The sequence below is a fragment of the Bos javanicus genome, chromosome 22 (genome assembly GCF_032452875.1).
Source record: "Bos javanicus breed banteng chromosome 22, ARS-OSU_banteng_1.0, whole genome shotgun sequence".
Lineage (NCBI taxonomy): Eukaryota > Metazoa > Chordata > Mammalia > Artiodactyla > Bovidae > Bos > Bos javanicus.
The window spans coordinates 16,397,983-16,413,680 of record NC_083889.1 but is presented as its reverse complement, the minus strand read 5'-3'; the positions used below and the strand labels follow the sequence as shown (position 1 = coordinate 16,413,680).

General features: G+C 41.4%; 1 protein-coding gene across 2 annotated transcripts; it reads right to left on the bottom strand.

The window, feature by feature from the left end:
• Positions 1 to 169: 169 nt before the first annotated feature.
• On the bottom strand, positions 170 to 15,698 carry ZNF660 (zinc finger protein 660). 2 transcript variants are annotated; one of them, XM_061396210.1, is made up of 4 exons: positions 15,134 to 15,698; positions 13,941 to 14,077; positions 12,915 to 13,030; positions 170 to 5,050 (listed from the first exon to the last, which is right to left on the bottom strand). In XM_061396210.1, the coding sequence occupies exon 4, from the start codon at positions 4,871 to 4,873 to the stop codon at positions 3,893 to 3,895; it is 981 nt and encodes a 326-aa protein (XP_061252194.1). In that variant the 5' UTR covers positions 4,874 to 5,050; positions 12,915 to 13,030; positions 13,941 to 14,077; positions 15,134 to 15,698; the 3' UTR covers positions 170 to 3,892. The 2 variants fall into 2 exon arrangements, with proteins under 2 accessions (XP_061252194.1, XP_061252195.1); XM_061396211.1 differs by lacking the exon at positions 15,134 to 15,698 and adding an exon at positions 14,739 to 15,127.

The window sequence follows — 15,698 nt, the reverse complement described above, 5'->3', positions numbered from 1 at the left end:
TTAAGAGTATGAAAATAACAAGCTTCATGTTGTGTTTGAATCTGAAACAAGCCAGAATCACATCTTCATTCCAAAAGCATCTGCTTAAAGAAAAGCAAATTAAACTGTTTTCTTCCCAATCTGAATAAAGGAAGGAAGCAAAAGAAAAAAAATTTAGTGATATTTATAATAAGGAAATAACAACAGATATTTATTGGAGGAATTATAACCATTTTTAGCAAAAGTGTTATGACTCCAGTTTTATAACATCAGAGGTGAAGATAGACAGTCTAGTTTCTAAAAACAACCTAACAATATGAACATACTATTTTATTTATATTGAATGGAAAAACATTTAAAAAGCAATTCTGTCACTCAGGATACAGAGCTGAAAATGAAATATAGTCTTATGGGATTCATGGTCATGAAAATGCTGTTACTATTTAAAGCTCTTTTTGGTTTAAATTTTCTTCTGAGTTCCTAATAAGATCTAATATAGTACACACCATCAATGAAAAATATCTCTAAATCTAGGGAGACATTCACCTCTCTATGCAAGATTCTTTGTCTTTCAGATTTCCCTTTAATCAAGGCTACATAACATTTTAACTTCACACTTTTTCTCACAACTTAAAACAGATATATATATTTCTAGTCCACACCAAAGCAATTCTACATACAGGGTATCTATGGTCAAAAAATACTGACTTCATATTCCTTGGGAATATTCAGGGTAGTAAAAACAAGTGAGTAAACGTGAGTGCACAGGAAACCAGCAGATGACAGAAACAGAGATGGACAATACACAGTAGTTGAGTGACACACATTTCAAGAGAGTTGAGGTTTTGACAGAATAGAGAAGAAATGGCATACAGAGAGGTAAATGGGTTGCGGGAGACAAAAACTAGCAATTGAGGAACTGCAGAGGAAGCACTGCTGTTAGGGAACAACCAGGCTTCCATTAGAACAGGAAGTTGGAAAAAAACATTTAAACAGACAGAACTTGAATTTCAGAGTGTATCATAAAAGGGCTTGAAAGAATGGTAAGAACTGCAAAATTAAATGTTGACTGAAACAGGCAGCTGGTAGTCTTAAAAAACTTCTGCAGAAAGGTGAGCCGGTCAGTTCAAACTACATTGCAGAATAGGTATATGAAAGAGTATAGAGCATACTTATTAACATTTACTCCTGCAGCTTAAGATAGGTATCAGCCTAGAAGATTAGAAGCTACTGAGGGCCTCCTCCTGGGTCCATTATCTTGGCTTGCCTGGGTAAGAAATGTCAATTTATTCAGACCTCTGGCTTCCTTTCTGCTGCTGCTGCTGCTAAGTCGCTTCAGTTGTGTCCGACTCTGTGCGACCCCATAGATGGAAGCCAACCAGACTCCTGCATCCCTGGGATTCTCCAGGCAAGAATACTGAAGTGGGTTGCCATTTCCTCCTCCAATGCATGAAAGTGAAAAGTGAAAGTGAAGTCGCTCAGCTGTGTCCGACTCTTAGCGACCCCATGGACTGCAGCCTACCAGATTCCGCTGCCCATGGGATTTTCCAGGTAAGAGTACTGGAGTGGGGTGCCATTGCCTTCTCTGGCTTCCTTCCTAGAAGATACTTATTCTTGGAGACCACAGAGTTTTCTAAGATGAAAAAGAAAGGCTATTTGAAGAAAGAATTTCAGACACTATGACACAGTGGTGGAAAAATGTTTTGCTCAGCAGTATCAGAAGCATCAAAAACTCTGCTAAGCAATAATAAATGCTTAAAAAATACCAACAGGCACACAGGAATTTCGTTTCCTGTTTTCTTATAAAGCTGTTTTAGCAGGGCCAGGAGACATTAGTCATGGGAGTTTCCATATAGGTAATCAGCAGCTGAGAATGGCTGGCATGACAAAAGGCATAAAATATTAATTACACCCTCCTTGTAGAATTTTGAAAAGGACACATGACTAGGGAAAAATGATGCAAGTCCCTTCCTGCTACAGTTCTGTCTAGCCACAGTCACAAGTGAGTGACCTTCCCTTGTGTCCACCCAGACTCTTGGGGAAGTGCCTACCCAAGGGTGACCAATGATACAACAGTCCTACCCCTGAACACAGCAACAGAGCCTAGAAACCATGCTTTGAATAACTATGCAAAGAGGGACTATTATAGCACAAAATTATATATAAGCCATTATCCTATCAAACAAAATAGGACAAAAACTAAACAATCTCTTTCCACCCAAATATATGCTTCATACCATCTACTTCTTTTTAGCACCTTCCTTATGAAACCATGATCAACCTATAATTGTCCATATATCATCAACCACCTTTCATAGAAGTGGCTAGTCAGGAGAATCCCAACTTCTCGGTCTCCCACTCACAGAACCATCATGATGGGCAGAGGCACTTTGGTAAAACACAGAAAGCATGGACTTGAAAGTCTGATCTGACTTCAAATTCTGGCTTAAACCACTTATTAGCCAGTCACCTAACCTCACTTGAGACTCCATTTTCTTCTACAAATGGGATATCAAATCCTCAGTAGTTCCTGAAACAATGTATCACTACATGCAGAAGACAAATGGTGTCAGGCTTAGGCATTCATTGTATACAAAGGAGGAGGAACCACTGAGTTAAGAATGGGGCAATTCTAAGGTTTCCCAGATTCTGAGCTGTCTTAAAAGTTTAAAATACTTATTGAAAACAGATTAAGGCCTTCTCAGAGGGCTGGACATAAAGGCTGGTCACACATTTAAGGGCATTATCTTATTTAATCCTCACAGCAATCCGGTGAGGTAGGAAGTTACTCCCATTTTACAGATAAACCTACAGCTCAGAGCACTTAAGGGACTTGTCCAAAACTGGCAAGCTAGTGCATAGTAGATCTGGAATTAGAACTTATATATCTCTGACCCAAAACTCTGCAATTTTAGCTACTAAAGTCTATGAAACATGTGAAGGTAGTATTCCCCTTGTGTTAGATTATGCTGACTCTCTTTAAAGGTTATGAAACTGCAATTGTTTCAATTTCATAAGGGGGTATTTTTATCTGGTTCTGTAGACATATATTGATAAGATGGAGCCTAGGTGGTTCTTTATTCTTTCTGGATCCTTCTACAGCAGTGGGAGAGAATACAGTAAATTTTTACTGTTTTCTTTTAACCTAAAAGTGATTAAGAAAGTGGATTAGATATTTTGTTGACTGTAAAGTCAGTTTATCTTAAAACTGCAAAAGCCAACAACTGGTATTTATGATATAATACACAGGAAACAGGCTCTAAAAGGAAGTGACTTGCTGAGGGTTCCCCTTCTACTAAGGTCAGTATTAGGGTGCAGTCCTAGGACTTTAGAGTCTGTAACCTTCATAACACTGTTGAATGAAAATGAGTATGTGCTCATTGCATTTAAAAAATACTCTACTTTTTCTCCCCTGAATATAAAAGTGGTACATTCTCACTGTAGAAAATCTAAAAAGCATAGAAAAGTATAAAGAAGAAAATAGAAATTACCTATAATCCTATTACCCAAAGATAATCATTGTTAATATTTTGGCTTGGTATTATTTCATTTCCATTTTTTCCTTTGCATAAATTTTTTAAAATTTTGGATATTTCATTGTTTTTCTCTTTCATTTCTCTTCTATTTTATTCAAATCATTTCTTCCACGGCACTAAATATTTAAAAAAATTTTTACAATGGATGCAAAGCCATCTTATGGATAGACCATCATTCACTTAAACCCAATTCTGTCGAAAATTTAGTTTTCTTCCTCCAGTTTTACATGATGCTGGCATGAATACTCCCTTCTGTTAATCTTTGTCTACTTCTGATTACTTTCCCTGTGTGGATTCTTAAAGAATTAAGGTTGATAATACTGAAAAACTGCTTTTCCAAAAGCAGCAATTAGCTCCACTTTGTAACAATATGTTATTTATGACATTTCTTTCTCCTCATTATGCTTTCTCTGATGTTGAATAAGCTGTGAGCTGTAACGATAGGCCTTCCCACACTCACTGCACTTATAAGGTTTCTCCTTCGTGTGGGTTCTCAAATGTAGAATCACTTGAGAAGTCTGCCTGAAGGTTTTTCCACACTCATTACATTTATAGGGTTTTTCTCCAGTGTGAACTCTCTGATGATCAATAAGATTTCGATTAGAAGTAAAAGCTTTCCCACACTCATTACATTTGTAGGGTTTCTCTCTACGATGAAGTCGCTGATGTTCATTAAGGGTCTTCTTTAAGATGAACGCTTTTCCACACTCATCGCATTCATAAGGCTTCTCGCCAGTGTGAATTCTCTGATGGTCCATAATCTTTGTATTAGAAACACATGTTTTCCCACACTCCTTACACTTGTAAACTTTTTTCCCTTTGTGCATTCTCTGATGTTGAGTAAGATTTGAACTGCGGCTAAAGGCTTTCCCACATTCAATACAGGTGTAGGGCTTCTCACCAGTGTGAACTCTGTGATGGGAAATCAGGCCAGAACTCCGACTAAAGGCTTTCCCACACTCCTTGCATTCATAGGTTTTCTCCCCACTGTGGATTCCCTGGTGCCGAATAAGGTGGGACTTACCACTGAAAGATTTCCCACATTCGCTGCACGTGTACGGCTTCAATCCTGTGTGGATTCTCCGATGAACAACGAGGTTGGAGCTATGACTAAAGGCTTTTCCACACTCCTTACACTTATAGGGTTTCTCTCCTGTATGGATTCGTTCATGTACTGTGAGGTTTGCACTTTGACTAAAGGCTTTCCCACACTCAGTACACACATACTGTCTCTTTGCAGCCTGAATTCTCTCATTTATTGTAGGGCCATCTTTTTCAGATTCTTGGTCACTCACTTCTGTGAGTGTTTTATTGTCTTGAACTGTCTTCTGTTTGAAGTTTCTTGTCTTTCTCCTCATTTTCTCTTGCTTGGAGCATCCCAGTGGCCCCTCGAGTCTTTTCTTTCCCTTCAAAAGTGCTTTCAAAATTTTGACTTCCTTGGCAATACCTCTGTGTTGCTCTCTTGAAAGTTGAGACTTTGATTTTTCAGGAATGATATTTTGGAATCAATACTTCCTCAGTCCTCATTTCACCATCTGAAAGAAGAAACAGAATTTGCACATGTCACCTGCTCTCTATACTAAAGGAAGGAGAACTATCCAAGGATAACAAGATGTGGTGGACCACAGGATCTCACATGGAAAAGTAAGGCTGGGAAGACTGATCAAAAAGATGAGAAAAATGAGGTTAGACATAGAGGATAAGGTAAAGGCAAGGAAACTTATGGAAAGAGGAAGCTTATGGAAAGCAAGGGACTGAGAGAAGCCCAACAGGTGCAGTATTAGAATGAATAATGAGTAATATAAAACCCACCCTGGTTTCTTCCTATTTTATGATCTGCTCCCAGAATCGGAGCCATCTAACTCAATATGATGTGATCACTCACCTAGAGCCAGACATCCTGGAATGTGAAGTCAAGTGGGCCTTAGAAAGCATCACTGTGAACAAAGCTAGTGGAGGTGATGGAATTCCAGTGGAGCTATTTCAAATCCTGAAAGATGATGCTGTGAAAGTGCTGCACTCAATATGCCAGCAAATTTGGAAAACTCAGCAGTGGCCACACGACTGGAAAAGGTCAGTTTTCATTCCAATCCCAAAGAAAGGCAATGCCAAAGAATGCTCAAACTATCGCACAATTGCACTCATCTCACATGCTAGTAAAGTAATGCTCAAAATTCTCCAAGCCAGGCTTCAGCAATACAGGAACTGTGAACTTCCAGATGGTCAAGCTGGTTTTAGAAAAGGCAGAGGAACCAGAGATCAAATTGCCAACATCCGCTGGATCATTGAAAAAGCAAGAGAGTTCCAGAAAAACATATATTTCTGCTTTATTGACTATGCCAAAGCCTTTGACTGTGTGGATCACAATAAACTGTGGAAAATTCTTCAAGAGATGGGAATACCAGACCACCTGACCTGCCTCTTGAGAAACCTGTATGCAGGTCAGGAAGCAACAGTTAGAACTGGACATGGAACAACAGACTGGTTCCAAATAGGAAAAGGAGTATGTCAAGGCTGTATATTGTCCCCCTGCTTATTTAACTTCTATGCAGAGTACATCATGAGAAATGCTGGGCTGGAAGAAGCACAAGCTGGAATCAAGATTGCCGGAAGAAATCTCAATAACCTCAGATATGCAGATGACACCACCCTTATGGCATAAAGTGAAGAGGAACTAAAAAGCCTCTTGATGAAATTGAAAGAAGAGAGTGAAAAAGTTGGCTTAAAGCTCAACAATCAGAAAACGAAGATCATGGCATCTGGTCCCATCACTTCAAGGGAAATAGATGGGGAAACAGTGGAAACAGTGGCAGACTTTATTTTTGGGGCTCCAAAATCAGTGCAGATGGTGACTGCAGCCATGAAATAAGAATTGATGCTTTTGAACTGTGGTGTTGGAGAAGACTCTTGAGAGTCCCTTGGACTGCAAGGAGATCCAACCAGTCCATCCTAAAGGAGATCAGTCCTGGGTGTTCATTGGAAGGACTGATGCTGAAGCTGAAACTCCAATACTTTGGCCACCCATGCAAAGAGCTGACTCATTGGAAAAGACCCTGATGCTGGGAGGGATTGGGGGCAGGAGGAGAAGGGGATGACAGAGGATGACATAGCCGGATGGCATCACCGACTCAACGGACATGAGTTTGAATGAACTCCAGGAGTTGGTGATGGACAGGGAGGCCTGGCATGCTGTGATTCATGGGGTCGCAAAGAGTTGGACATGACTGAGAGACCGAACTGAACTAAACTGAACTCATAATATGGTCCCTAGAAAAAAATGTACTGAAAGATCTTTAGTTCAGTAGGTCAAATGTGTAATCTTCAGATCAATTTGGCATTTAGTTCATGCTGACCTATTCCCCTAGCACCAGTGATATAGTGGCTGGAACAAAATAGGTGCTCAAAAATTGTTTCATAAAATAGTAACGAGGATTCCATCTTAGAGTGTGACTAAGATTTCATTTTTTGCTCTAGTATAGGTACTAGGTCCCTGTCTATATCCCTTTTCTTAAGCTCTGTTGTGATAGGGATAACACTTTTCTTCCAATATTGAAGTCTAGTCACATCATAGCCTACTGTGCAGGGGCTGGTCTGTAACTGGATCCAGGTACATTGTGCAAGTTCAGTCTGTCTGTTTTTTTACCAGTCAGAGTTTACGTGGTGAACCTGAGAGGCTGAACTTGGGAACAGGGTTAATTAAAGCATAGAGGGGGAAACTCTGATAGGACCTTGCATGGCACAATGTAAACTATCTAAAGATGGCAAGAGAGGGACTTTTCTGGCAGTCCAGTGATTAAGCCTCCACAATGCCAACACAGGGGGCATGGGTTTGATCCCTAGTCAGGGAACTAAGATCCCACACATAAGCCTCCCTCCCCAACCAGCTAAAAAAAAAAAAAAAGAAAAAATAGCAAGAGGGTGAGAGCGGAGGACAGCACAACCAAAAGAGGATTATATTATGAAACCAATGTCAAGAGGAGCAGGAATTTCCCAACTGGTTTGACGTCAAACTCTGAACATATAAGTAACTATGTGTGTGTGTGTGTGTGTGTGTGTGTGTGTGTGTGTGTGTTAGTCGCTCAGTCCTGTCTGACTCTTTGCAACCCCATGGACTGTAACCTGTCAGGCTCCTCTATCCATGGAATTCTCCTAGCAAGAATACTGGAGTGGGTTGCCATTTCTTTCTCCAGGGAATCTTGCCAACCCAGGGATTGAATCCAGGTGTCTGGCTTTGCAGGCAGATGCTTTACTGTCTGAGTTACTAGGGAAACCAATGTATAGATAACTCTACTGCTGCTGCTGCTGCTAGGTTGCTTCAGTCATGTCCGACTCTGTGCGACCCCAGAGATGGCAGCTCACCAGGCTCCCCAGTCCCTGGGATTCTCCAGGCAAGAACACTGGAGTGGGTTGCCATTTCCTTCTCCAATGCATGAAAGTGAAAAGTGAAAGTGAAGTCGCTCAGTTGTGTCTGACTCTTAGCGACCCCATGGACTGCAGCCTACCAGGCTCCTCCATCCATGGAATTCCCCAGGCAAGAGTATTGGAGTGGGGTGCCATTGCCTTCTCTGATAGATAACGCTAGTAGACCTCAAATCTAGAGAAGGTTGAGTCATAAGAGAAAATTGAAAGATGACGCCATGATACTAACACATCACTAATTCTCCTTTTACTATATTCCTTCTCAGACTTGTCCATATTCATAATGATAGTTGTAAATATACAATAAGTACAATTTTGCATTCTACTTCTTCTACTTAGTTTTTTATAAGTATTTTTCTTATTGCTATTAACTCCTTTGTGGCTCAGATGATAAAGAATCTGCCCACAATGCAGGACCCGGGTTTGATCCCTGGGTTGGGAAGATCCCCTGGAGAAGGGAATGGCTACCCACTTCACTACTGTTGCCTGGAGAATTACATGGACAGAGGAGTCTAGCAGGCTACAATCCATGGGGTCACAAAGAATTGGACACGACTGACTGACTAACACTTTCACTTCCACTTCAGTATCATTTTTTGACTACATGACGCACCACCAATTAAACTCATTACAATTTACCTATAATTTTGCTAGTATCAGACGTTTCTGTTGTTCCCTGAGGTTTAACTACTATCAATAATGCTATCATGATCACTCTAGACACACAAAGTTTTCTTCTCATTGAAATATATTCCTAGGATAAAACTTTCATAAGTGAGTTACTGGATTGGAAGGAATGACATTGTTTTGCAGTACTGCCTACTGATTTAAAAAAAAAAATTGACTGGGTGCTTCACTGGGAGTTCAGTGCTTAAAACTTTGCCTTCCACTGAAGGGGGTGCAGGTTCGATCCTTTGTCAGGCAGTTAAGAGCCCACATACCTTGCAGACAAAAACTCAAAACATAAAACAGAAGCAATATTGTTACAAATTCAATAAAGACTTAAAAGTTTGACTAATTTTTATTATCTTATAGCTTTGTGATAAACAGAGTCAGGCTCTCTGCAGGAGGGACATATCCAATGGTGAGTGCTCAAGGCCAGCAAGAAAATAACTGTGAAGGCTGGAGTTCACATCTCAGAAGTGTATTGGTGCCACTGATATGATACACAGGCACATGTACACAGACTTGTGCCCAAGACAAGAAGGGCAGGCACAGAAAATGGTAGGAGACGAGGATACTTAGGAGCCTGAGCACACTCACACCTAGCTGCTTACACCCTCCTAATCAAACAGGAGTCAGCAGGTGGAGGAAGCCAATGAGAAGTAGTCAGGGGACTGCAGAGCCAAATAAGACAGCTAGTGAAGCTACCTCCAGAGTTCTGAGAAAGTTGATGGCTTTTTCTCAGCTTCTTTTCTATTTTTAATCTTCTCTGAAACTTTCTCTTTTCTTCATACATTTCTTAAACTAGTAATTATTGAACACTCTACCATGTACATATCTCTGTTTTGGATCTCACACAGAGCAATTTTTAAAAAGCACCATTGCAGAAAAGTGAAACTGTTTGTATGAATGAATGGATGGATGACTAGGTAGATATGTTTATGTATTTGCTCTTATGAAGGCCTCCCATTTTGCTGGCAAATTGTCCTCTGCTAAACTGTATTACTGTTTAATTATTTTCCTTTCTACAATATTATTTATGAAAAGTTAGGAAATGACTTTAGAGGAATGGAGCTTCCCTGATAGCTCAGTTGGTAAAGAACCCGCCTGCAATGCAGGAGATCCTGGGTCAAGAAGATCCACCGGAGAAGGGATAGGCTACCCACTCCACTATTCTTGGGCTTCCCTTGTGGCTCAGCTGGTAAGGAACCCACCTGCAATGCGGGAGACCTGGGTTCAGTCCCTGGGTTGTGAAGATCCCCTGGAGAAGGAAAAGGCTACCCACTCCAGTATTCTGGCCTGGAGAATTCCATGGACTGTATAGTAGATGGGGTCGCAAAGAGATGGACACAACTAAGTGACTTTCACTTAAAGGAACAGATTTTCATAATTACTAGAATAAAGTAATTTAGAAATTCAGAATAAGACAGTGCCTTGAAGCCAGCCCCTGGGCACCCCACTTCTAGGCATGGCTGATCCAATGCTTCCCAGTTAGCTAGTGCAGTATCTATTTTACCCTTAAAGGCTATTATGCAAATATGTCTTGCAGCCTTCCAGAAAGGTGTGGACAGGAAAAACATTAATAGCTAGGTATTTACACAACTCCATATTGAATGAAAAAAAAAAAAAAGGACTGGTACACACTGACTGTATCCCTCCAAAATTCATATGTATAATCCCAAGCCCCCAATGTGACTATATTTGGAGATGTGACTTCTAAGGGGGTAATTAAGACTAAAGCAGGTTATAAGGGTGGAGCCCTGATCCAATAGGATTAATGTGTCCATACAAGAAGACCTACCACTTGCACTTGCACTCCTGCCCACTCCCTACCACATACACAAACCGAGGGAAGCCATGTGAGCACACAACAAGAAGGTAGCCATCTACAAGCCAGGAAGAGTCCTCATCAGAAACCAAAAGCAGTCAAGTCACCTTGATCTTGGACTTCTATCCTCCAGAACTGTGAGAAGACAAATGTCTAATGCTTAAGCCACCCAGTCTGTGGAATTTTGCTATGGCTGCCCAAGAAGACTAATACAAGCATGCAATATCATACCTACATTTAAGGAACTTACAGTGGCATAATGGTAATACACTAATAGAACAAATTACAAGTTTACAATGTACCCAATCAGGACATGAAGGGGGCTAGGAGATGGAGTGAATACTTGGGGTTGGGATGCTTGGGGAAGGGTGTTTTAAAAAGGCAGAAATGGGACAATGCTGGTGGTACAGTGATTAAGAATCTGCACTTCCACTGCAGAGGGTATAGGTTTGATCCCTGGTCAGGGAACCAAGATCCCATATGCCACACAGCACAGCCAAAATAAATAAATAAATAATAAAGTTTAAAAAGAAAGGCTGAACTTTGGCTGAACCTGAGGATAAGCAAGAACTGTTTTCTCAAAAGGAATCTGGCACAAGGTTGATGTACTGAAAATAATTGGGTAGTGACACTATCCCATAACTTCATGAAGGCAGGGATTTTTGTCCATTTTGTTCTTTATCATATTCCAAGCACAGTCCCAGGCAAATAGTAAGCACTCGAAATTTCTGTTGCTCTTGAATGAACAAATGAAGGAATGAAACAATCAAGTTGCCTGAAGTGATATCAGCCAGAACATTGAAATTTCAGGGCAAAACATATAGATACAATCTGACAATCAATGGGAAAAAAGTTCTAAACAGAAGAGTGAAATCTACCCTTAGCTTCCTTTCTATTTTCTACATTCTTTTTTCTACCTTGCTATTCTCCTCTCTTGTTACTTTCCATCTCATTCTCACTTATCAAGAATATAGTTCTTCAAGCAATGCCATTCATTTCCCCTAGTCCCAGACCTCCCTCCACCCCCAGCACATTCATGTTTCTCTGTTTCATGAAGTGAAAAACAGAAGAAAGAGGCAGTGGGGTATCCCATGAGAAGTAAATTGAGGAAATTAAAAAGAAAGACTCCAAAACTTGCCACCTAGAAGTAGGGTAATCATACACCCTAGTTTTCCCAGAACAGTCCTGGTTTATACCTTATATTACAACATCATTATTCTTTATTTTTTATATTAAAATTTTTTACAGCATCATTATTAATAGTTCCCCCATTCATTTACAAAAGCATCCCAAATTTAGACAATAAATTTTATATCACCCTATCCAAAAGTGAAATTAGGAAAGAAATGCTTTAGGAAGATTAGCCCAGATGGATTAGAGTAGAAACAAATAATGGAGGAAGGGAAATGAGTTGGGAATTTAGGGATGCAGTATGGGTGACTATGAGAGGGCCTGCCACTTTCTCGGTGCTGACTGAATGTTTGCTAAATGGATACACAGATGTCTGAGATAGCAAGACCCTGGTCCAGAATAATGACAGGAGAGAAAATAAGTCCAGCTATTTTCAGAAAAGCATATGCATATATCAGACTGGATACAGAGGATGACTAAAGAAAAGAATTCTAGATCATCAGATCCAGATCTGAATATTGAGAATGATAATATCACTAAGAAAGATGGGAAGGACTTTCCTGGCAGTCCACTGGTGAAGATTTCGACTTTCAATGTAGGAGGTGTGGATTATAACTCTGGTCAGGGAGCTAAGATCCCAAATGTTTGGGGGCTAAAAACCAGACATAAACAACGGAAGAAATATTGTAACAAATTCAATAAAGACTTTTAAAATGGTCCAAGCCAAAAAAAAAGAAAAAGAAAAAAAAAGATGAAAATGCGGGGAAACACTTTAGGCAAGAGGAAGAATATGTTAGGAATACAAACTTAAGAATAAGATACAGAGGACAGAGGAAGTCGTGAGAATATATAAACTTGCTAAAATAGAGGTTTTGGTTAAAGGGCAGGGAGAGAGAAAGGAATGTACAAGGACGTGCAGTAAGGAAGCTCAGGGTGGTTCTGGAAGATCTGAGGAGAAGGCAAGACTTTTCAGTAGAGCAGGGAGCACTAGTTCAAGGACAGTTTGATCAAAAGAAAACCTAACTATTTTTCCTCTGCCCAAATAGATGGGAAATTCGCTCATAAATTCTGGAAGAATTCCTTGATAGTATGGAGATGAGGTGTTGGCTAAAGGAGGACAAGAGACAGATAAGACGATAAGGACAGGACATCACTAGGGGTATCCAGGCAACTGGGCACAAAACTACAACCTCAGGCAACCAGCAAGTGGAACAGGACCAAAGAGGCCCCACAGGTCTCTGACCCACAATGCCTGAGTCTGACGGATGAGTGTCTTCATCTCAGCAGTACCATTCATTTTAGGCTGTGAGGCACTCACAAAGAGCAGAGTTCTATTCCGAGAGAGACAGAGATTTTACCTAGGGAGACTGCATTCCTCTAATTTACAAGGATCATCAGCCTTTCAGGTCCTTTTGAGTCACATGGTCTTTGGTTACTGATTAGCTTCAGTGGAGTGATGAATAAGAGGCAATATCTGAAAATAAATAAATTCAAGAGAAGCAGATGAGTGAAATGTAAAAATTTCAAGGAAAAAAAAAAAAACTAGAAGGAAATACCTTGATCTCAGGGAGAGAAAGGCCTAGGCCTTACGCATAAAACAAAGGCTGAAAAAAAGCTAATAGATTTGACCATATAAAAATTTCTGCACTTAAAAAAATGCCATAATAAATCTGTAATATCAGGTTGCCTTATACTGTAAGTCCTTGTGTATACGTCTGCATCCTTCCTCTTCACATGTACACTTTAAGCTCTAAGCCTCCAGAGAACAGGGCCCATGATATTCATATGGGCATCCCACACAGTGCCTGGCACAGAGGGCTCAATAAATGTTTGATTCGAAATATTCAATAAGTTCAGGATGCTAGCCAATTTAATCTGGGTGTACAATGGTGAGAAGTGCACCCTCTACACATGACCACCTCCATCCCTCCTCCACCAGTTCATCCCTTTGGTACTTCATATTGTCTAAATACCATGACAATATTGACATTCTTGGCAGTTCTGTCTCAACAGGGCCATCCAAGGGCTTAAATTCCCTAAAAGACTGACTTAGTGTAACTGTTCAGAGATTCTCAGAATGTCAGAGTTGGGAGGAACCTTGCAGACCACCTAGTCTCATAAAAATTTTGAGATGGGGAAACTGGAACTTAGAGGAGAGCTAAGACTCAAGTTAAAGTCTCCTGACACCCAAATTGGAGTTCCACTACATCACTACATTTGGGATGGGAGGCTCCCATCCCCAAATTCTACTCCTCAGGATCTAGAGGGCCTCCTCTCACTTCTGTTTTTCTTCAGAAATGCTCCCTTTCAGCCCTGGTCCCCACATTTTCTGGCAGGTAGGATTCCCATCCCCAAACTAATTAATATCACAATAAAGATCTCACCTGCCGAAGAGAAGAAAATGGCTCACTTTCACACCTGTGTACAGTAGCCTCACTCCAAAGGATCTCCGCCCAGTACAGACCTTGCCTCATCTCTTCTTTGGGTTTGGTGAAAAAGTTCCTAGTGGGGTCTTGGATCACTGTAAACACATAGAAATGCCTGAGTATTCTAAGATCTTAATTGCAAGCAGACACTCAGGGCAATGTCCCATCCCTGGGTCACTTCCCTTCCTACTGAACTGCGAGTAGTAAGGATGATCATTCCCATTTTAAAGATGAGGAAATGAAGTTCCCAGAGATGGAATGACTTGTTGAAGGCTGTATGTATAGTAAGAGATAAGTTTTCTGTGTCCGAAGGAAATCCTCATTCCATCATACCACAGTCGCTCCTTTTCAACTGTTCTGCTGATAGCATAAGTCTCCATATTCTCCTCTGAAAAATGCACTTGAACAGAGAAATTCTCTGAAATCCAACTTTCCAACAAAAGTTTGCAGAAAAGAGATGAGGGAAACTTTGCTCAGTCAAGTGTCTTTAAAGACGGGAAGAAATAAGGCTAAAGCTAGATGGGATGCTAGAAGGAGAATTTTTTATGATTACCTATCTCTCCGGATTGATAGGACTCAAAGATGGTTTTGTCTTTCCTCCTTCAGATTCCCAGACCGTGCGTCTAACCGTTAAAGATTGTTCCATTTCTTTCATACCAGAATATAGTTTTGCCTTGTACACAACTGTAATCCCCGGATCTAATACACTACTAGTTGGTGCTACGTATTTGTTGAATGAATGAATGAATAAGTAACCTTGGGCAAGACTCTGCCCTCCTCTCTGGGTCTGTTTTCTCCCAAGGAACACATCAGGGATTATACTGGTGATCTGAATCAAATACGTAGTGTTGGGGAGGCCTTTGGAGCCTGGGCGAGACTCGGACCGCTTTTACCAGGTTGGTCCCATGGCTAGCAGCGGGGATGATACAGTTCAGTCACTACTGTCAGCCTAGTCCGAAGTGAGCACAGTGGGAGAAGACTCAAGACAAAGGGCCAGCTCCGAACGAGGGGAGAGGGGCCCCACAACGACCCCTTGAACTGCCGCGCCTCAGTCTCCGCAGCTGGCAGCGGTGAGGGAGGCCTGGCCCCGGGCCTGTGTGCCCCTCCCGCTCCCAGAACCGGCCCAAACCCCACATCGGGCTGCCACATACCCCTCAGCAAAAGCGCCCGACCCACGTCTCGGAACAAAGCGGAGAAGGAACTACGTCACTGACTCCCCATTAACTCCCACCCTAAACCTCCGGTCTTTCTAGGCATCGGGAGGTTTCTGCACCTCTGTGCCCCGGAGGCTGGAGTCCTCCAGACCCCTGGCCAGCTCTCTCACTGATCTGTGGGAGCTCTGGCCCCGCCTCTCGCCCAGTTTTATCCTATCATTGGTTGGCAGGGTGAAAGGGCGGAGAGATCGGCCAATATGCGGAGAGCCCTAGAAGAGATGGAGCCTGAGGAAGGGACTTGGTTAGGGCGGCAAGAGGGACCAATCAACTGGGCGGTCAGGCTGCCTTTCTCGAAGTGAGTCTCCCTTAAGTCATAGCCCTAGCTCCGGATGCTGAGCAGAAGTCATCTTTTCCACACATCCCTCTCCTTTCAGCCTCAAAGCTATCGTGTACCCACAGCATGTAATAGTGTTGAGTGCGTATTATATCATTGTTCTAGTCTCCGCAGATACTGTAGTGAAGAAAATGAACTTGCTGCCCCATGAAGCTTAACTTCAAGTCA

Bases quoted from the DNA above. Each gene is read 5' to 3' on its own strand.
- ZNF660 (XM_061396210.1), bottom strand. From the start codon at position 4,873: ATGAGGAGAAAGACAAGAAACTTCAAACAGAAGACAGTTCAAGACAAT.